General features: G+C 37.6%; 1 protein-coding gene across 2 annotated transcripts in view; it reads left to right on the top strand.

Annotated features, from left to right (window-relative positions):
* Positions 1–22,535, top strand: part of PLCZ1 (phospholipase C zeta 1) — a 48,826-nt gene extending 26,291 nt beyond the window's left edge. For both annotated transcript variants that reach the window (XM_070788629.1, XM_070788630.1), the window contains 8 exons: positions 699–848; positions 1,393–1,635; positions 2,907–3,054; positions 10,013–10,129; positions 11,248–11,420; positions 17,100–17,223; positions 21,027–21,176; positions 22,344–22,535. In XM_070788629.1, coding sequence (XP_070644730.1) covers positions 699–848; positions 1,393–1,635; positions 2,907–3,054; positions 10,013–10,129; positions 11,248–11,420; positions 17,100–17,223; positions 21,027–21,176; positions 22,344–22,429 — 1,191 coding nt within the window. In that variant the 3' untranslated portion in view covers positions 22,430–22,535. The remainder of the gene's footprint in view (positions 1–698; positions 849–1,392; positions 1,636–2,906; positions 3,055–10,012; positions 10,130–11,247; positions 11,421–17,099; positions 17,224–21,026; positions 21,177–22,343) is intronic.
* The last annotated feature ends 1,218 nt before the right edge of the window (positions 22,536–23,753 follow it).

Genomic DNA, 23,753 nt, shown 5'->3' on the forward strand with positions numbered 1-23,753 from the left:
ACACACACACACACACACACACACACACACACGCACACACACACACACGCACACACACACGCACGCACACACAAAGTTGCTTTTACTTACTAGATATTCTTTCTTATTTAAAACCTGGAAATATCTTTATCTTTGTTTCTAATTATAATGCAGTGAATTTCGATTATAGAATTTAAAATAGAAAAAAGTAGAAAATTAACATTTTCTCTAACATATTAGTGTTAAAGTTTTTCCTAAAAATATTGAAACATATGTACCTTATAAAGTAAAAATGTAGAATCTTACTGTTTGGCAACTTGTTTTTCTTCATAAGACTAGATCAAAGATACTGTATATCTATAGCAGTGTATATAGCTCTACTTCCTTTGTGACAGATCTTTATCATTTCTTTATATGACTATGCTATAATTTATTTTAAAAAATTGGGAGTTTTAACAAATTTATTTAAACTATTGGGAGTTTCAGTTTTTTCCCTATATTTTAAGTACAACTAGGACTAATTTACCTTTATATACAGATTTAATGTTCCCTGTTTTGTCAGACTCAAAAGTATTTTCAGTTTAAAGAATAGGTAATTATTTTGCTAAGATACTGAACATTAGAAGTTAGTTTTAAAATCAATTAAGTACTTCTATTAATTGCATTAAAGTTATTGAAGAATTTTGACTATTAACCGTGGTAATGGTTAATTTTTTTAGGCATCTGAGTACCCAGTGGTGCTCTCTTTAGAAAATCACTGCTCCCCTTCCCAACAAGAAGTGATGGCCGACAGTTTGCTCGCTACATTTGGGGATGCCTTGCTGTCATATACGCTTGATAATTTTTCAGACAGACTACCTTCACCAGAGGTAATATTTTGTCTGAGAAGCTTAGGCTAAGAAAAAGCCTACTGCTATTATAATTGCCAATGAAACTGAGCTAGAGATCAATGAAAAATGCTTAGTTTTAATTATAGTGGTGTATCTTTGCAATGTTCCTAGGAAATAGCCCATGAGCATTTAGGTGAATATATTTTGATAAAAAGGATAGTCTAGTGTAGCTCAGTTGTATCTGACTCTTTGCAACCCTATAGATTGTAGCCCTCCAGGCTCCTCTGTCCATGGGATTCTCCAGGTAAGAATACTGGAGTGGATAGTCATTCCCTTCTGCAGGGAATCTGCCTCAACCAGGGTTCAAGCCTAGGTCTCCTGCATTTCAGGGAGATTCTTTGCCTCTGAGCCACCAGGTAGATCTCTTGGTTTCTATTAGGTTTTTAGGAATATGGAAAAAGGAGCTACATATATTACTACTGTGGGCATATTGAAAATATGATGAAAGACTTTTCAATGACCATGACAAGTACAAATTTACCTGTACATGTATAATTGTATCTTTTTCAAATTGTTTCTCTAGGCATTAAAATTCAAAATATTAGTTAGAAACAAGAAAATAGGAACCTTACATGAAACCCTTGAAAGGAAAGGTTCTGATATGCATGGGAAGGTAGAGGAATTTGAAGAAGAGGAGGAGATAGAACAAGAGGAGGATGGAAGTGGTGCCAAAGAACCAGAACCAGTGGGTGATTTTCAAGATGATTTGGCAAAGGAAGAACAGTTGAAACGGGTGGTCGGAATCCCACTCTTCAGGAAAAAGAAGGTGAGGCAACGTTTTGTGAAAATTTTACAAGTGATTGAAAAGTTGTTTTATTTTTTTGTTAGTTGAGAATTTTTTAAACTTTTTGGAGGAAAACATCTTTTTCCTACTTGTAATCACTTTAGTTTATCATTTAAAATTTATTTTGGGAAAAATTAGCAGTGGAAAAGAAATTTTAGAAGTTGTTACCTCTTTCCCCGTGTTAGCTGTTCGTAAATTCTTTTTCTCTACAGCCAACGCATATTAAGCCTTCTCATATATTAGACCTTGTGCCGTGTACAAAAGGTAATGTCTCTGCCTTGAAGGAGAGATTACTGTGAAGATAAGAAAATCACTGCTTATATTATATAGTATTTTAAGTATACAAGTTAGCACGACAAAGGAAGGTATACAAGGTTGCAAGCAATACAAAACTAATTCAGCTGCTTTAAGTAAAATATGAATTAATTCAGCTGGTCCATAGAAATGAAACATTCAGGAAAGGGAATCTAATTTCAGGAATGATTGGTTAAAGTTGTATTAAGCAAAGTTCACAGAATTTTCTTTCTGCCAACTTTGGCCCCACTTTCCTAATATGGGTGCAAGCCTTTGCAAAGCTTCAGTTTTACATGCTTTCAGATTCAAATCTGAAAGTCCTGTCTTTTCAGCTGCCCAAGCTGACTCCTTTTGGATCTCGGCCGGCTGGCTGTGATCCAAGTATGCACACATGCCTAAGTTGGTTACTGTTGCCAGGGGAATGCAGTCTGCTTAGCCACGCCCACTCCACATGATCGACACTTAAGCACATGGATTGAGCATGGGCTGGCAATGTTTTCCTGAAAAAAGAAAAAAAAAACACACTTTGGAAGAGGCTAACAGAAGTGCAGAGAATATAGATCCTGGGCTGGAAAAGTGTACAATAGTGTACTATACAGCAGAAGTTATTCCAAAATGTTAGATCACATTGGAAATAGTCTAAAATACCTGAACTTGTAAAATTTATGAGACCAGACTAAGACCTTTGGGAAAAGGAAATAGAAATAATTGCCATCTTCAGTACTTACTGCATAAATTGGGATTTTAGGTTTAGATTGCCTGGTAAGTAACATCAAGTGCTATTATCATTGAACATATTTACATTGACCCAATCCAAATAGTTTTTGAGGATATAATCTTATGAAAAAACTAAAATCATTGATTTGAAAGCATATTTTCTTTATTGGAGAAAGAATTTTTCAAATGATTAGTGCAAAATTGTGAAATTACTGTTTTTTTTTTTTGTTTGCATCACAAAGATAAAAATATCTATGGCCCTATCTGATCTTGTTATTTATACTAAAGTTGAGAAGTTCAAAAGTTTTCATCATTCACATCTATATCAACAATTTAATGAAAGCAACTCTATTGGGGAGTCCCAAGCCCGAAAACTTACAAAGTTGGCAGGTAAATTCTTATAATTCAAATAGAGGAAGTGTTTAAACAAGTTATATTCACTCTTAAGATGTCAAAATTGGTCATTGATGTTCATAAAACTATGTTCTAATACAATTTCAATGTATTTAATAGATTTTAAAAAGGGTTATATGCCTCAGGTCACTTTACATTTTATTTCACAGAACCGAACCATTAATTTACTTCTCTAAGTCATGAAAGTTTGCTTGAGAATGTCCAGTCTGGACACTTTGTTGGGAGGGGCTGTGGTGAGCAGGTTATATGAGAGAGTAGTGAGTGACAAGGTTGCAGATGTAGGCAAAGCTAAATTACAAGAAACTTGAACTTTGTAAGTGAGCAGAAGATTGAAATCTCAGGAGTTACATGATCCCTTGTGCATAAACTTGCAGACTGTGGAAAAGGGGGACTAAGACACAGTGTGATGCTGATGCACTCTCTGCTCTCTAACAAAAATACAGGCAAGTATGGCAAGCATTTAGGAAAACGCTTAGGCTGTAGGTGCTAGTTCAGTGACTAGGAAAAGTAGAAGCGTGTGGCAGGAGGAGGGACTAAAGAGTTCTACAATTTGACTTAATTTCTTAAATGTTGGATGCTTAGTACATAGATTCATTGAATTTCTAAGTGCTGCTGAACTTAATAATACTTTATTCGGAGATACCATACTGACCGGAGAAGGCAATGGCAACCCGCTCCAGTACTCTTGCCTGGAAAATCCTGTGAACCGAGGGGCCTGGTGGGCTGCAGTCCATGGGGTCGCTAGGAGTCGGACATGACTTCACTTTCACTTTCACTTTTCACTTTCATGCATTGGAGAAGGAAACGGCAACCCACTCCAGTGTTCTTGCCTTGAGAATCCCAGGGATGGGGAAGCCTGGTGGGCTGCCATCTCTGGGGTCGCACAGAGTCAGACACGACTGAAGTGACTTACAGTACAGTACAGTTGTGTGTTTCTAATAGATGCTCTGTTAGCAGCCTAAAAGTGATGCTGGCTGTAGGCAGGAGATGATAAAGGCTTGTTGTTGTTCAGTCACCCATTTGTGTCTGACTCTTTTGAGACCCCATGGACTGCAGCATGCCAGGCCTCCCTATCCCTCACCATCTCCTGAAGTTTGCCCAAATTCATGTCCATTGCATCGGTGATGCCATCCAGCCATCTCATCCTCTGATACCCTCTTCTCCTCCTGCTCTCAATCTTTCCCAGCATCAGGGGCTTTTCCAATGAGTCAGCTGTTCACGTCAGATGACCAAAATACTGAAGGTTCAGCTTCAGCATCAGGCCTTCCGGCGAGTATTCAGGGTTGATTTCCCTTGAGATTGATTGGCTTGTGGCAGCAAAATTGAAGCCAGGGTGAACTTTGTGGACATCTATGAATGAATGAATGCCTAGTCACTCAGTTGTGTCTGACTCTTTGTGACTGTAGCCTGCCAGGCTCCTCTTTCCGTGGAATTTTACAGCCAAGAATACTGGAGTGGGATCCTACTCCATGGGATCTTCCCAACCCAGGGATCAAAGCCATGTCTCCTGTGTCTCCTGCATTGGTAGGATTCTTTACCACTAGCAGAAGTGGGCATCTATGAGGTAGAGATAAATAGACTGGAAGCTGCATCTCTAAAGTGAAGAAGAAGGTAAAAATGGTACCCAGACCAGGCTGCCAGATGGCTGTGTACCTACAGAGGAGCCATTTGTCTCTGAATCTTGTTTTCATTGTTTCCAGACTCTAAATCTGAGGTGCGTTGCTCTACATGGTACAGCCAGAGATACAACTGTTAGGCCTGGGAAAAAGAATGGAAAGTGGACTCTGCCTTGTTCTCAGACTTACATGGTGGGGAACATCATCAACTTGGAGCTTCCTTGGTGGCTCAGCGGTAAAGAATACAGCTGCCAAAGTGGGAGACTCAGGTTACATCCCTGGGTCAGGAAAATCCCCTGGAGAAGAAAATGGCAACCCACTCCAGTTCTTTCCTGGAAAATCCCATGGACAGAGGAGCCTGGTGGCTACAGTCCATGGGGTCACAAAAGAGTCAGACATAACTTAATGACTAAATAACAGTTATCAACTTAAAAAGGAATTGTCTGTTGGTAGGGGAAATCTTTTCTCTCTTACCCCTCCTGAGTTCTTGTGACTGGACTAGTAATAAAATTGATGCCAGACATATTGACATGAGAAAAAGAAACAAAATTAATTCATAGAAATGGGACCCTAAGAAGTGACCAAAGTAGGCAGCTTTTATGCTTTCCAGACAAAGAAACAAATGTGTGAGAAACTGACAGGAAATTAGTGAAGAATCTAAACAGTTTGAGCTTGGGGTTGTAATTAAATAAGGCACCAGGTTTATATTTATAGGCTTCTCAGCTCTGAATTCCCTGTCATTGGTGGAAAGGATGTCCTACCTTTGGATACAGGGAATGTACCTGTCACATGAGAGATTTATTTACTGTTTTGAAAGAGAAAGAAAAGAGGGAGAGTGTCTCTCTTGCACTGACCATTGCTTAACTTTAATCCAAAATAATCAGTATGCCACTGAGGCACATTTTGAGGCAGCCTATGCAATGGCACCCCACTCCAGTACTCTTGCCTGGGAAATCCCATGGATGGAGGAGCCTGGTGGGCTGCAGTCCATGGGGTCGCCAAGAGTCGGACACGACTAAGCGACTTCACTTTCACTTTCATGCATTGGAGAAGGAAATGGCAACATACTCCAGTGTTTTTGCCTGGAGAATCCCAGGGACTGGGGAGCCTGGTGGACTGCCATCTATGGGGTTGCACAGAGTCGGACACGACTGACGCGACTCAGCAGCAGCAGCAGCATGCTGGGCCTCCACAGTCAATGAGAATAAGGTGACTTGCCATATCCTTTTTAAAAACTGCAATCTACTATCTTTTTTTAAAATATAAATTTATTTATTTTAATTGGAGGTTAATTACTTTACAATATTGTATTGGTTTTGCCATACATCTAGAAACAGAAAAATCAGCACCTCCAAACCTGCAAAAGAAAACTTGAGAAAAGCTCCTGGCTATTTGGAAATGCAGATTCTAATATATATGGTGGTTAACCTCATTGGGCTGGCCACCGGCGCTTTAGGGTTTTGAGGCATGCTTTAACTCATCTCCTCAAAATGCCTGTTAGAAACATGCTGGATATTTTAGGACTTTTTGGTTTTTGTTGTAAACTGAGGCTTGTGACCAAAAATCTATTCAGTAGCTCTTAGAATGAAATGTAACATAACAAAATGGAATGGAATAGAACTAAATAATAGAATATAGAAGAGTATATTGTATGCAGGAAACATAAGTATTATTTTATAAAACAATTGTGTGTGTGTGTGGTGTTGGATTGTGATATAAAGTATATTTTTACTGTGAAATATTGTGAACGGAGTTTGAATTTGACCTACTTTACTAGAGTCCATGATTTCAAACTATAGGATGGTTTTTATTGTTGTTCATGTGGTTGGGACTTCTGGGCACAGCAAAGGTGGTTATTATTCTCTCATTCTCATCATATTAAACACTAGATCAGCATTTGAAAAGGGACTGAGTAGAGTCAGAAAAGATAGCATCACCATTTCTTTGGAAAGAGTATAGAGCACTTTTCTTGAAACAAAACTCAGTTCAGTTCAGTACGGTCGCTCAGTCGTGTCCGACTCTTTGTGACCCCCTGGACTAAAGCATGCCAGGCCTCCCTGTCCATCACCAACTCCTGGAGCTTGCTCAAACTCATATTCATCAAGTTGGTGATGCCATCCAACCATCTCATCCTCTGTTGTCCCCTTCTCTTCCTGCCTTCAGTCCTTCCCTGCATCAAGGTCTTTTCCAATGAGTCAGCTCTTCACATCAGGTGGCCAAAATATTGGAGTTCTAGCTTCAGCATCAGTTCTTCCAATGAATATTCAGAGTTGATTTACTTAAGGATTGACTGGTTGGATCTCCTTGCAGTCCAAGGGACTCTCAAGAGTCTTCTCCAACACCATAGTTCAAAAGCATCAATTCTTTGGCACTCAGCTTTCTTTATAGTCCAACTCTCACATCCATACATGACTTCTGGAAAAACCATAGCTTTGTCTAGATGGACCTTTGTTGGCAAAGTATTGTCTCTGCTTTTTAATATGCTGTCTAGGTTGGTCATAGCTTTTCTTCCAAGGAGCAAGCATCTTTTAATTTCATGGCTGCAGTCACCATCTGCAGTGATTTTAGTGCCCAAGAAAATAAAGTCTCTCACTGTTTCCACTGCTTCACCATCTATTTGCCATAAAGTGATGAGACAAGATGCTATGATCTTTGTTTTCTGAATGTTGAACTTTAAGCCAACTTTTTCACTCTCCTCTTTCACTTTAGTGAAAGTTCTCCTCTTTAGTTCTTCTTTGCTTTCTGCCATAAGGGTGGTGTCATCTGCATAGCTGAGGTTATTGATATTTCTCCTGGCAATCTTGATTCCAGCTTGTGCTTCACCTAGTCCAGCATTTCTCATGATGTACTCTGCATATAAGTTAAATAAGCAGGATGACAATATACAGCCTTGACCTACTCCTTTCCCAGTTTGTAATCAGTCTGTTGTTCCATGTCTGGTTCGAACTACTGCTTCTTGACCTGCATACAGATTTCTCAGGAGACAGGTAAGGTGGTCTGGTATTCCCATCTCTTTCAAAATTTTCCACAGTTTGTTGTGATCCAGACAGTGGGAGGCTCTGGTGTAGTTAATAAAGCAGAAGTAGATGGTTTTCTGGAACTCTCTTGCTTTTTTAATGATCCAGCGGATGTTGGCAATTTGATCTCTGGTTCCTCTGCCTTTTCTAAATCCAGCTTGAATATCTGGAATTTCACGGTTCACATACTGTTGAAGCCTGGCTTGGAGAGTTTTAAGCATTACTTTGCAAGTGTGTGAGATGAATGCAATTGTATGGTAGTTTGAGCAATCTTTGGCATTGCCTTTTTTTGGGACTTCCCTGGTGGCTCAGATGGTAAAGTGTCTGCCTGCAATGCAGGAGACCCAGGTACGATCCCTGAGTTGGGAAGATCCCCTGGAGAAGGAAATGGCAGCCCACTCCAGTACTCTTGCCTTGAAAATTCCATGGACAGAGGAAGCTACAATCCATGGGGTCACAAAGAGTTGGACATGACTGAGAGACTTCACTTTCACTTTCACTTTTCTTTGGGATTGGAATGAAAACTGACCTTTTCCAGTCCTGTGGCCACTGCTGAGTTTTCCAGATTTGCTGGCATATTGAGTGCAGCACTTTCACAGCATCATCTTTTTGGATTTGAAATAGCTCAACTGGAATTCCATCACCTCCACTAGCTTTGGTTGATGCTTTCTAAGGCCCATTTGAGTTTGCATTCCAAGATGCCTGGCTCTAGTATATAATGATTGGTCAAAGATGTACTACAAAGAGGTCCATCATTCTTAAAATATAATAAACATCATTAATTTTATTATAAGGAAAAATCAGAAACAAGTTTTCATATATATGAATACTTTTCATTCATCTAAAAATAATATCATAGGTGAATATTTTTTAAATGGGATGATTTTCATGTTATCTTAGTAAGTCAAAAATGGAAGTTTATAAAAGAGAGTTAACAATAAGATTCAATTGAAGCATAAGTATATACCTATGTCAGAAGAATGGAAATATATTTATCAAGAGGTTATCAGGGTTATTAATAGAGAGATGAGATTATATGTTGTTTTCTTCTATTTTCTATTTGATTTTCTCATTTATCTAAAATAAACATAAATCGCATTTGTGAAAACATAACATGTTTAATTTATAAGTCTCAGAAGTAACAAAATCAGATTAAGGATATTTAGTGATCATTCATGTTTATCAATTTGTAGATGAAAATAATTAAGACCCAGAAGAGTCCATGTTTTATCGAAAGGTAGACATCTAATGTAGGACTAGATAAGGAATTGTAAGAGTTGGACACACAAAACACATTTATACATAAGCAGCTTCAAAATGAACTTTTCCTCAAGGAGAGTATAGCCTCTAGAAATGAGTTAATTAAATTAACTATAATTACTATTAACTTCAGTAACCAATTTTTTATCTGACCATGCATCTTAGGAAAAGAATAGCATTTAGGATGAGAGTAACAATGATTCTGCTCAAACTTGACTAGGAAATAGAGTGGATGTAGGCAATAACCATTTCTTCCACGATTCTTACCATATTAGCTGAAATAGATGTGGGAAGAGGATCTACATAGTGAAAGAATAAAAACGTTGGAGAAATATGAAGTCTGTGTTCAAAAATTTGAGGGGTATCCAATGGTGGTTTTTGTTTAGTCACTAAGTCATGTCTGGCTCTTTGTGATGCCATGGGACCCCATGGCCTCCTCTGTCCTTGGGAGTTCCCAGGCAAGAACACTAGAGTGGGTTGCCATTTCCTCCTCCAGGAGATCTTCCCGATCTAAGGATTGAACCAGAGTCTCTTACATTGGCAGGCAGACTCTGTACCACTGAGTCACCTGGGACAAACCCATATATACACACTGTCTGTTTCATTTTCTTTACAATTCCTATACATATTCTTTAAGTGTCTATGTATATTTTTTACACATTTCTATTTATTCTATTTAAATCACTTAAGATTCAAAACTAATTTGCACTATTTACCATTATGGATGATATTTTATTTTGGAATTTTATATTCTCTATGTCAAAGTGAAATTAACTTGAATGTGAGAAAAAGAAACATGTTATTCACTTGTTTCTTTCTTTAAATGAATGATTACATAAAATTGTAAAATAAATTATTATTAACTTTTCAATAACAGTTGAATTATACTGTGAAACAAAAGCATGAATTTATTTTGATTTCCATGAATTGCAAATACTTTTGCCAAGACAGTAGACATCAAAATTGTAGAATTAAATAAATATATATACATAGTAGTTTATTTGAAATATTTTACAATATTTTAATAAATTTGTTTTTCAGCCAGGGAATTTATTCTTCACACCAGGAGGTTCATTACCAGAGTATATCCCAAAGCATTAAGAGCTGACTCTTCTAATTTTAATCCTCAAGAATTTTGGAATGTAGGTTGTCAAATGGGTATGTTATATAGAATATTGAGCTTTGGGTTTATTTTTTGTTTGTTTGTTTGTTTTGCAAAAATAAGACAAAATAAGTTCATTTTGTGAACTAATAAAATATTCATGAAAAGAGCTTCCTTTGAAAAATTTTTGACCCTGGATATTTTGGAGTCAAGCAATGATGAATCATTGACTTCAAGAGTTGAGTTTATTCTTAAATGGGTTGCATAGGATAAATCTAGGTAAGGGTATAGACATGGAGGTTAAATTCATGAAGAGTTTGCATGGAAAATGTAGGAAGGGGAAAAGGAAACTGAAAATGAATGTAAGAGGACAGTGAAGATCAAGTGCTTTGCATTAAAGATTTGATAAGGGCCTCTTCAAATCAAATGACCTGTGCTTTTTGTACTTTAATCACTTCTGAATTCATAGTATTGAAAAATGAGTAATGAGCTCTGTTATTTATCTTTGTCAGACCCTCCTTATTCCAAACTGATCAACTGGTAATGCCATTGGGATTAACCAGTTAGAAAGTGCCAAGTGTTAACTCTTCTGTTACTGAACTGTGGAAAGGCCCATAGGTTTGTAGAGAGGGAACAATTGGGACCAGGATGGTAGAGTGGGCAGTGGGGGGCAGATGGTGGTACTGAATACCACCAGTGTCTGTTTACCAGGCTATATGAAGTTGTCTGTATATTTTAACAACAATTATCGCTCTGCTTGTTCCTTGCTTTCTCCTCAAGTGATAACAGTACCCCTTTAGACCTGAAAGTTTATGATACATTGGTGTCAACCCTCCCAGCATTTAATGTAGTGATTTTCTTTATTCTCATGTTTCCTGAATGTTATCTGACATGTACATTGCTATTCTATAATCTGTGCTATGTGCCATTTTGATTTTTTAACTCAAAAGCTGTAGAATAATTTACAGATTAAGTTTTGAAACTCACCTTCATCTGTTAATGTAGACATGGTGACAACAAATATTTAAACATCATGAGTCATTCGGTGAACACTTGCTCTTAAAATGTTCAAAGATATATAATCCATGATTAGGTTTCACTCAACTGTTTAACTATGTTTTTTTAGATATTCCCTCATTTCCTGACAAGGTCAAAATACTCTTTTCCCTTATAGTGGCCTTAAATTTCCAGACCCCTGGTGTCCCTATGGATCTTCAAAATGGGAAATTTTTGGATAATGGTTGTTCTGGATATGTTTTAAAACCACGCTTCCTAAGAGATAAAAAAACAAAGTTTAATCCACATAAAGTACAAATAGACAGTAATCCACTCACACTTACAATAAGGGTAAGATTACTTTTACCTTTTTTTCAGTTATGATATAAGCTAGATAGTACCCATTAATATTTTTAGTTCCACTGATTTTTCCTTAATACCTTTTAAATTTCTGTTAATCTTTTCAGGTACTGTTGGTGGATGGTATTGCAGCATCTTGCCATATCTTTTTGTTGCTTTTTTGCATGAATAAAAAATTCAAAAAGTTGCATTGCTCTAATTAGAGGAACATGGGAACATGTCTAGTTGTTCTAGGGAATAGCTGGGAGGAAGCAGCCACTTTTTCAGGCCCCTTCCTAATCCACACAAATCTCATTGATGTGCTTCTGTGTGTTTTCTCTTTCCTTTTTCAATCTGCTGCTGCTACTGCTGCTGCTAAGTCGCATCAGTCGTGTCCGACTCTGTGCGACCCCATGGACTGCAGCCTACCAGGCTCCTCCGTCTATGGGATTGTCCAGGCAAGAGTACTGGAGTGGGTTGCTATTGCCTTCTACCTCCAAGAAATTCTTTCTCACTTTCATTTGTCGGTTCCTCTTTAGTTGTTATTTAGTCACTAAATCATGTCTAACTGTTTTGCAGCCCCATGGACTGTAGCCCACCAGGCTTCTCTGTCCATGGTATTTCCCAGACAAGAATACTGGGGTGGGTTTCCATTACCTTCTCTAGAGAATCTTCCCAACCCAGGGATTGCACCCACATCTCCTGATTTGACAGGTGTTTTCTTTACTATTGAGCCAGCTGGGAAACCCCTGCATGCTTAGTCGCTCAGTCGTGTCTATCTTTTTGTGACCCCATGCACTGGAGCCTGCCAGGCTCCTCTGTCTATGGGATTCTCCAGGCAAGAATACTGGAGTGGGTAGCCATTCTCTTCTTCAGGGTAACCCCTAAATGCCCCTAAAATATTCATGTTGCCAAAGGCTTTTTCTCAATCCTCATCTCAAACTAAACATTCTCTTTGTGTTCTTTTATACACTTTAATGGTTTCAACCACAAACATGCTCACATTGCTAATCTGACTTCATTTTTTAACTCTAAAGGCTTATTTTTAATAGCCCATCTAGCATCCCTATCAGTGTTCTGTTAGACTTAAAATATTAAAGCTGAACATCCCTTCCTAATTAACTCTCTTCTATTTTGTTGAAATCTCAGTGTATTGAGTCAAATTCATTTATTCAGTTGACTCAGGCCATAAAATTGGGAGCTATTCTTCTCTTCCACATCTCCTTCACGTCCCATGTCTTATCAGTCTCTAACTTCTGTAGATCTTACTTTAACTGTCTTTCTTATTCATTCCCTTAATCTGATGTCATTTGCTGCTGTCTTTTTTTTTTAAGGAATTTGTTAACTGTCATCACCTCTGTTCATTTGGCTTCCTAAGGGGTTTTTAGGTAGCCTGTCTCAGTCATCCTGATCCATCTTCTACAAGTCAACATGAGAGATTTTGCTGAGGCTAATCTGATCATGTCTACTTAATATTTATTCTGTCTCCTGATTGTTTTCTTAGTCTGGCTTTGTCCCACTCCTCTACCTCATCTCTCACCACTTCCAGCATTTTAACCCATTTTAAAACCATATGGAAGCCTTTTTTTTTTTTTTTTTTGGTCCACAATGGCACCTCTAGGTACTGCATATGCTATTTCCTTTGACTGGACTACTCTTCCATTCCTCATCTGCCTGTTGCATTCTGACTCATTTTCAAGACTTTCAGAGTCACTTCTTTTTGGAAACCTTTTCCTGTGCTAAGTTGCATTTCTTTTGGAGTTTTCTTCTGTTTTTCCATGACACCCTATGTTGTTGTTTAGTCACTCAGTCATGTCTGACTCTTTGGCAATTCCATGGACTGTAGCTAACCAGGCTCCCCTCTCCATGGGACTTCCTAGGTAAGAATATTGGAGTGGGTTGCCATTTCCTTTTCTGGGAGGTCTTCCTGGCCAAGGAATCGAACCCATGTCTCCTGCATTGGCAGGCAGATTCTTGACCACTGAGCCACCAGGGAAGCCCATAAAACCCTATACATGCATGCATTATGGCACTTACCACACTGTGAGTTATAATTATTTACTTGTTATACTTGTCTTTCTCCCCCTACTTGTCCGAGGGTCCTTTAAAAATAAGGACTATGTTTTGTTCAATCCTTATCCACAGTCACTGACACAAAGTTCTTGCTTAGTACATGTAGGTTAATTTGAAAAAGCAAAGCTGGAAGATAGCTGGTATGCACAGATGTTTATAAATGCCACCTATTTATACTCCAAAAGGGGCTTAAGTGACATGATGTGAAAGAGGTAGGGTTAATGATTTTCCTAGGAAGCTGCTCTCATAGCCACGTGGGTCTTCCCCTCTTCTGATTGTTCTAGAGAGCTTTGTGATTACTTGCACAAATTGTGGAGAGCATGATTTGAGAATCAGAAGACCCAGTTTTGCCATTATTTTTCTTAGCTCCTTGATAAAGTCATTCAACATTTCTGGTTTACTCTTTGTCATCTGTAAACAGAGAACTTTGGATTAAATCAGTTATTTTCAAGCTTATAAAAACTATGGAATAATTTCCTAAGTTTAAAGTCTCCTGAGTAAGACCACCAGATGAAAGCAAGAGCTATCTGGTTGACCACTAAGGGTCGTCTGCTTGACATCCATCCTCTGCAGTGGCCCCTGAAAGGGCTTTGTGAATCGGAGTGTACAAATTATTTGAACAATAAATCTCTTAAATTCTATTTAAGTGCTCATATTCAATTATCATTATTACTTAGTTAGCAATTTTTTTTTTTTGTCATGAGTTACACCTTCTCCCTACTGAAAAGGATATATCGCCCGGAGGGCTGATAGTCAGCTGATGCGTGGGTGTTCAGTCACTGTCGTGTGTGACTCTTTGGGACCCAATGGACTGTAACCCACTAGGCTCCTCTGTCCATGGAATTCTCCAAGCAAGAATACTACAGTGGGTTGCTGGGCCAATTCCAAGCTGATCATTAAATATTTGTGCAGTCACTCTGGTTTCTAGTGGGTGCTGCTATGTATGGAGGTAGGAAAGGAAAAATTACAAATTGGCACTTTTTTCTTTTCTCTTTCCTCCTTTTTTCTTTTTAATAAACTTTTATTGGATATGGCCTAATTCTTTTTCTTTCTTTCATTTTTCCCTTTATTCAAAGTTATTTATTTGTTCCTATTTATTATAATCTTCAGAAATTGAAATCATGTCTCAATTTCTACATTAGTGATAGCTCAGTTTGTAAAGAATCTGTTGGCAATGCAGGTGACCCTGCTTTGATTTCTGGGTTGGGAAGATCAGCTGGAGAAGGGATAGGCTATTCACTCCAGTATTCTTGGGCTTCCCTTGTGACTCAGCTGGTAAAGGATCCACTTGCAATGCGGGAGACATGGGTTCGATCTCTGGATTGGGAAGATTGCCTGGGGAAGGGAAAGGCTACCCACTCCAGTATTCTGGCCTAGAGAATTCCATGGACTGTATAGTCCCTGGGGTCCCAAAGAGTTGGACAGGACTGAGCGACTTTCACTTTCACACTTTATAAATTAGTACACTTCAAGTGCTGTGTTTTTTTATTTAGACTTTGATCCCTTTGTTCAGTTCAGTTGCTGTCATGTCCGACTCTTTGCGATCCCATGGACTGCAGCATGCCAGGCCTCCCTGTCAGTCACCAATGCCGAGTTTACTCAAACTCATGTCTATTGAGTCGATGATGCCATTCAGCCATATCATCCTCTGTCGTCCCCTTTTCCTCCAAACTTCAATCTTTCCCAGCATCAGGGACTTTTCCAATCAGTCAGTTCTTCGCAACACATGGCCAAAGTATTGGAGTTTCAGCTTCAACATCAATCCTTCCAATGAATATTCAGGACTGATTTCCTTTAGGATGGACTGGTTGGATCTCCTTGCTGTCCAAGGGACTCTCAAGAGTCTTCTCCAACATCACAGTTCAAAAGCATCAATTCTTTGGTGCTCAGCTTTCTTTATAGTCCAACTCTCACATCCATACATGACTTCTGGAAAAACCATAGCTTTTTCTAGATGGACCTTTGTTGGCAAAGTGATGTCTCTGCTTTTTAATATGCTGTCTAGGTTGGTCATAGCTTTTCTTCCAAGGAGCAAGCGTCTTTTAATTTCAGGGCTGCAGTCACCATCTGCAATGATTTTGGAGCCCAAGAAAATAAAGTCTCTCACTGTTTCCCCATCTATTTCCCATGCAGTGATGGGACCAGATGCCATGATCTTTGTTTTCTAAATGTTGAGCTTTAAGCCAACTTCTTCACTCTACTCTTTCACTTTCATCAAGAGGCTCTTTAGTTCTTCTTCACTTTCTGCCATAAGGGTGGTGTCATCTGCATATCTGAGGTTATTGATATTTCTCCCAGCAATCTTGATTCCAGCTTGTGCTTCATCCAGTCCAGCATTTCTCATGATGTACTCTGCATAGAAGTTAAATAAGCAAGGTGACAATACATAGCCTTGACATACTCCTTTCCCTATTTGGAACCAGGCTGTTGTTCCATGTCCAGTTCTAACTGTTGCTTCCTGACCTGCATATAGGTTTCTCAAGAGGCAGGTCAGGTGGTCTGGTATTCCCATCTCTTTTAGAATTTTCCACAGTTTATTTTGATCCACACAGTCAAAGGCTTTGGTATAGTCAATAAAGCAGAAATAGATGTTTTCTGGAACTCTCTTCCTTTTTCCATGATCCAGGGGATGTTGGCAATTTGATCTCTGGTTCCTCTGCCTTTTCTAAAACCAGCTTGAACATCCAGAAGTTCACAGTTCACGTACTGTTGAAGCCTGGCTTGGAGAGTTTTGAGCATTACTTTGCTAGCGTGTGAGATGAGTGCAGTTTTGTGGTAGTTTGAGCATTCTTTGGCATTGCCTTTCTTTGGGATTGGAATGAAAACTGACCTTTTCCAGTCCTGTGGCCACTGCTGAATTTTCTAGATTTTCTGGCATATTGAGTATAGCACTTTAACAACATCATTTCCTTTGTTCCTTAAAGTAAAATAAATCTGTGCTTCAACAATTAGCTTGAATAATAGAAGGTGAAATAATATTATTATTAATCACTTTGTTAACATTTTTCTGCTATTCAATCCCTAAGATATGTATATATGAAATAATTGATTTTTCAAACTCAGGTGACTTATGATAATATAGACAACAATGGATAAGGTAAAAATTCATGATAATTTATCCAAATATATAAATTATATTGTCAGAAAATGCTATCATAGAAAATTATGTGGTGCTTTTTCATACATTTCAGAAGTAATATTTATAGTTTCCATTTTTTCCATTGTTTATAGACTATATAGATTTAAAAATAGTTCAAGTTATCAGAGTGCTCAGTCTGTATTAAAGCAGAAGGGCGGTCATAATATTTTTAACATTGTTTTATAACAATCATAACAAATGTTGTTAGAATAAAAATATATGTTCGACCGTAATTATTGGAGAATGTGGATTCTACTATAATCACATCTGGGTCAAATGGAATAATTTGGTAATCATCTTTTGATACTTAAGTTGAAATTTAACTCAAAAAGGACTAAAATTTAAGATTTGCCTTGTTTTCTATGTTGTTTTTTGGTGGGACTTAGTTCATCATAATTTTTGGAAAACATTTTATTTTGAAAATTAGCAGTGATACAGTTTGTTATGCTGAGTTCTTGAATTTACTTATTTTTGTGCAGCTCATCAGTGGTATCCAGTTGCCTCCCAGTTATCAAAACAAAGCTGATACCTTAGTGATTGTAGAAATTTTTGGGGTTCCAAATGATCAAATGAAGCAGCAGAGTCGTGTAATTAAAAAAAATGGTGAGCTCCTAATATATTTTATTGATCGGTCTATTAGACTTCATGTTGGAAAGCTTAAAAATTGTGTATTGATAGTGTTTTGATACATATTTATTTTTCATAAGAGCTTTTGCATGATGTTCAAGATGATGAAAGTATTATATCAGCAAAAAATTTAATAATTACTTAATGTTGGTTAGATATAGTTTTAATTACAGATACAAAAATGTATCTGACCTGAAGAAGTAGTGTTTTTTCCATTTGTACTTCCTCTTTATGTTTTCTTATTTGACTGGTTAAGAGAGATATTTTGACTGCCTCAAATCTAGCTGCTAGCTTCTGTGTAAAATAAAGAGCTTAAGATTTCTCTGATATAGTGTGTTGCACAGTTTTACTTAACAGCTTGAATTATTTTAGATCAAAAGTCTGTGGCTTCTGACTCAATATGCCATAGAAACCTACTCATAACAGTATTTAGATTCATAATTCAGTCATTTTTGCCAGAAGGGAAATGTAGGAATGAAAGAAGTGACTTTGGTGAGATTTTCAGTGTGCCAGCATCTCATGACAGTTTACATAATACAGTACTAACACTGTTATTTATTCTCTGAAGTTGAAATCATTAAGGACATTAGAAAAGTATAGATTCTTGGGGCTGACTGTTAGATAGTCAGAATCACTCAGGAAGAGAACTTGCAACTGATCCTTTGAGAGCAGAACCTTCTTTGAGTGAATATTCTCAAAGTATAGTGGACTTCATTTCAGAGTCTGGAAATCTGCTCCAGGTTGAATGGCATGGACAGAGAAGCAGGTGCAGTTTGAGCTATCTTTTTCTTCTTTGGTGATAATTCCCTCAAAATCCAATGTTTGCCTCCTCCCAAACCCCAAATATTCCTCCACCTCAGCCTCTAGGAACAAAGGAGAGAAAAAAGTTTTGGAAAGTTTTATTACCTCATCCTGTGTTATCATCGGGAAGGGATACTAGTAGTAACTCACTGCCTTATTTGGCTTCTGTTAGAGTTGAAATGGCAATGTCAAGAAATGGTAACTGCTAATATCAGGAAGCTTCTAGTAACCTATCCTTTGTTCTCTCCATCCCCCTTACTTGAGTCTTCATGACTAAATGCACAGAACATTAATTTATTCCATGCACCCCTTATGTAATACTGTGATTTTAGCTCCCATTAGAAATTTGATTGCATCCCTGGTTTCATCGGAATATACCTACAAAAATTCAGTTTGGTTCACCAGACATTATTGAGCCTATCATGTTAAAAGCCTGATTCTAAGTATCAAAAAACTTAAAACCTCTATTGACTACATTCTTATGTATGCCCCAACTAATTTTATTATAGATAGTTTATAGTTCAGTGTGGAATATGAGATGTAAGTGAAATTGTTATGAAAGAGTCATTAGTGCCTTAAAGAAAGTACAAAGAATTGTATGGAAGGGGCAAATTTGAAGATGGTTCTTGGCAAATGAGTAGAATTTTTTTTAATAGAGATTGAAGATAAGGGAATTTTCTTTCTTTCTTTTTTCTCCATTTTTGGCCACACTTTGAGACTTGTGGGATCTTAGTTCTCTGACCAGGGATAGAACCCAGGTGATAGAGAACATGCTGAATCCTAACCACTGTTCCTCTAGGGAATTCCCTAGGATAAGGGAATTTAAGGCAAAAGTAATATGTGTGCTAAAACATGGAGAAAACAAAATTCAAACATGTTAGCAGAAAGTACAAAAGTTCAAGTACAGTATACTTAAGAAAGATTAGTTGTGAGATAAAATGAGAGATTTACTCTGGAGATGGCTATGGAAAATCATGAAAGCCATGACACAGTAATAGAAACTTTCTTTTCTGTATAAAATGAATAAAACTAAAACTTTTAAACAGGGATATAAAGCACTAAGAACTGAGTGTTCACAGAGATCGTTTCTACAGAGTAGAGAGGAAGAAGTGTGAGAGAGAAAGATGAGAAATACAGGAGAGTCAGGATGTGGTTTCACAGCGACACGATGCAGAAGTCGAGTCTTAAAGAAGGGCTGCACCATCAGAAAAGGGACGGAGGATGCACGTGAGCAAGACCGGCAGGACTGAGAGTGTCGATAGCGGACGAGAAGGGTGCTGAGATCGCCTAGCTACTAGGGTGATGGTAGTGCATTGAAAGACAGGAGCGTCTGGGAGGAAAACAATCACGTTTGCGTACAATAAGGAAGTGAGTTTTTAGAAACACTTATTCATTTGGTGGCATCAGGTGTTAGCTGCAGCATGGAGTATCTTCATTTCGTCATGTGGGATCTTTCCTTGTGGTGCTGGACTCTCTAGTTGTGGCGCAGGCTCTGGGATGTACAGGCTTAAGTAGCTGCAGCACTTGGTCTTTCTAGGTGTGGTGGGTAGGCCTCGTTGCTCCAAAGCACGTGGGATCTTAGTTCCCTGAACAGGGATTGAACCTGGGTCTCCTGTATTGCAAGGTGGATTCTTAACCACTGGACCACCGGGGAAGTCCCGTGATTTTTAACTATATTTGTAACTATCAAATTATTATTATTTTTTTTTTACTTTGACAACTAAAAGGACTTTCACATATATCTATGTATGATTTTATGTGTATATGAAAGAGTATGGTCAAGCAGGGTTAGAAGACAGAGAATAAGTCAGTATAAGAATTTTGTGCAGACATTTTGTAGTGTCTATAGAGATTTCACTCTTAAACCTGTTTCCTGTACTTCACTGAATTATTTCTCTACTAGGGCAAGGTAAGGTGGTCATTATTTCAATGTGAGTCGATTCGTTTAATATTTTCACTAGCATTGACTGCATTCTGAATTCCTACCTAGTAAACATGCACTTGTGACCAAAGATATACCATAAAAAGCATAGATAAGGTATAATAAGTCACAGATGCTTCAATATGTGCTGAAACGTGACACAAAGGGCAAATCTTTTGAGGTAGTATGTGTAGCATTGCCTTTGTACATGAAAAGCAATGCATTATTTTTCCCTGAACTTTTTTTTATTAAAGTAAGAGCATTTATTTGATCTGGATGAGAATTTCTTGGTTCCATTCAATTATGCTTAATTTTTATCTGATTTGGGTCACATTGTAATGCAATTTGGATTTCTTGTTTGGCAGGAGAGTATTTGGGATGATCTGTTTCGCTAGGGACATAGATTACTCATCAATTTTGGATTTGAAAATAAGCATTTAATCAAAAGAAGGATCAAGAGCTGACTTTAGAGCAAACATTAGTGAACTCTCAGTCCAACCACTGTCTGTAGTTCTTCCCATAATATGTCCTGATCTAGAAAAATGATGTTATATAACTTCCTGTTGTCTCAAGTTCTTTGTTGATAAAATACTTGAACACCAACAGTCATATTATATAACAGTTACACGTTTCTGCTGTGAAATCAGACACCATTTGTTTGATTTCCTGCCCCACTACTTAATGGCTATTTCTTGAAGGCTATTTCATACACACACAAAAATGGCTATTTTTTGAAGATTATGAAACATCTTTGTGACTCAGTTTCCCATCTGTAAGTGTTGACAGAGATAACCCTGGCGTGGGGATAAGTGAGATTATCTCCTTAAAGTTTTTAGAATATTGCCCAGCACTTGTAAACACCTAATAAGTATTATTATTGCCATTATTATTTCTTTCTCATTGGATGCATAAAGATTTAAGTCCTCTAAACCATTAGCTTTCATTATTACTATTAAAGTGTTAAAAATAAGAATTTTAGAGAACAGATATTAAGCATTTTCCCCTAGGAACAGTCTTTGATTTTTTTTTTTATTCTATCTCTTCCTTTATATTTCAGCTTTTAATCCAAGATGGAATGAAACATTCACATTTGTTATTCAGGTGCCAGAATTAGCATTGATTCGTTTTGTTGCTGAAAATCAAGGTTTAATAGCTGGAAATGAATTTCTTGGACAATATACTTTACCAGTTCTATGCATGAACAGAGGTAATATTCTGAAAAGTAAGATGACTGTGCTAATATTTATGTGTAACTTGAGTTTAACAAAGAGACTCTTTGATATACCAAATAGCTGTCTTCATTACAGATATGTAAAGAAAAAAAATTTATATATATATATATATATATATATATATATATATATATATTGATATAGTTCTTCCTAGTGGAATTATAGAAGTATGTTCTGATACATAAGGTGGGATTGGGGACTGGGAATGCCAGGAAGACTAATTAGACAAACTTGACTTATATGAAAATTTCTCTGCATGGATTATAGCTCTTTTGTTTCAGTTAAGAGTAGGCATGACTGCCATGAAGGAATGAAGGATGGGAACCATTCAGAAGGGAGAAGCAGTGACTCTTTTTTTCCACCTGAGAAGAGACAGGGAGCCCAAGACTCTTATCTTGACTCTTTTCAGAGCTGCCTTGCAGTCACCTCTCTGGGGTGATTTACAGTGTGCTCCCAATTTTATCCTTATATTTACTTCTCTAGTACCATCTGAGATGTACCTAGAAAACGGCCTTTCTGAAGCAGAAGGGTGATGGCTAATTTTGGAGATGCATCATTTTCGGGGCAGGGCAGGGGGGAAGTATGAGCTGTTGTGGTACTTAATATGAAGTTGGAGTAGAAACTTCAAATATTTTAGTTTGGAGGAAAATGAATATACATGATGGAATATAGTTGCATAGTCCTAGTTTTTATATGTACTTTATATTTCTTGCTGGGAAAGATTGAAGGCAAAAGGAGAAGGGGGAAGCAGAGGATGAGATGGTTAGATAGCATCACCGACTCAATAGACATGGATTTCTGGCACAACAACAGACAGCACAAGACTTGACATGAGACAGTCAATTTATATCTACCCCAAGTTTGAGATTCAGTAGAATACAGTGTATTTTTACAGTTAACACTGTAGCAGTGGAAAATATATTGGGCATCCCTATAGCCCAACTCATGGACATGAATTTGAGCAAACTCCAGGAGATAGTGGTAGACAGAGGAGTCTGGCATGCTGTATAGTCCATGGGGTTGCAAAGAGTCAGACGACTGAGCAACAAACAACAAAGTATGTTATTTCTCAGGAGCCCTATTGGGGCCCCTGCTGATGAATGTATTTTTATTGTGTTAATCAGATGTGATTCCTTTTGCAGGTTACCGTCGTGTTCCTCTGTTTTCCAAAATGGGTGAGAGTCTTGAGCCCGCTTCCCTTTTTATTTATGTTTGGTACATCAGATAGCCACTCATGGTACTTGACATATCATTAGCTTACACATTGCAATAAAACAGTCTAGAATGAATGTCTAGATATTTTTTCTCTTTTTAAATTTATTTATTTATTATTATTTTATTATTTTTTAATGTAAAGAAAAATAATTATTTTGAAGTACTGAGCAAATTCACTTTTAAATATGCAAACGAGCAATGGAAACAAAACAAAAGCTTCAGTGGGTCCCGACTCAGCGTGACATCCTTGTCAGCCAATTTCTCTTCCCCCCCTGTTTCTGAGGATGCTCTTTCAACTTGCTTGTATCATGTTTAATTAGTAGAATTTACAAGTTTCTAAAATATGTCTGAGTGAATAAGATACGTTGGCAAATATTTGGAGGTATAAAAGAAATGTGAAATCTAAGAGTGTTTTAACTTCTAGACACCCACTAGTGCATATTGTAGTGGGAAGGAATTGGATTCCAGGTGCTTAGTGCCCTTTTACATCCCGGAGAGTAATTAGCCCTTACACTGTCAGACTAGTTCTTAAATGCTGTGCACTGGATTGGGTACCCTGTAATTACATAGACGTTTTTATGAGTGCATATGATTTTGATTTGCGTTCAAACTGCCTTCCAGACTCTGTATCTCTAAAAGTGATCTACTACAGTGGCTTACATGCTCAGATCTCGGAATGAATTTGCACTGTGTCTGAATCTGCTTCCCTGGTGGCTCAGCTGGTAAAGAATCTGCCTGCAATGTGGTAGACCTGGGTATGATCCCTGGGTTGGGAAGATCCCCTGGAGAAGGGAAAGGCTACCCACTCCAGTATTCTGGCCTGGAGAATTCCATGGACCATATAGTCCATGGGGTCTCAAAGAGTCAGATGCAACTGAGTGACTTTCACTTCCCTTCTGAATCTGCACTAAGTGTACATTGAAGTTAGTCTCTTGGTCAGATTTGAAAATTGCTGTGCTATTTCATATACTGGGCTTCTCACCATCAGCAAGGTTTTGCTTTACTAAATGTCATATGTAGAAGAATATGGTTCAGTGTTAACTGTTTTTCAAAAAACCAAGCATACTAATACTGATTCTACCATATTGTTGCATGGCAGTGAGGTGAAATCACCCAGTTGCCCTTTTGACAACAAAAAGAGCCATTATAAGTATTTCTTGAAATTAAATCTGACTTTATAATTAAAACAACAAAAATGACTCTTTGTTTATGATTGTTAATGCATTATCACTTGATAGCCAGAAAAATACACTAAAAGTCATCTACCATGTTTTCCTACTATCATGATTTAGCCTCAGAACTAAATATTTAAAATAAACATGCCACTGGAAATTGAA

The sequence above is a fragment of the Bos indicus genome, chromosome 5, assembly GCF_029378745.1.
Source record: "Bos indicus isolate NIAB-ARS_2022 breed Sahiwal x Tharparkar chromosome 5, NIAB-ARS_B.indTharparkar_mat_pri_1.0, whole genome shotgun sequence".
Lineage (NCBI taxonomy): Eukaryota > Metazoa > Chordata > Mammalia > Artiodactyla > Bovidae > Bos > Bos indicus.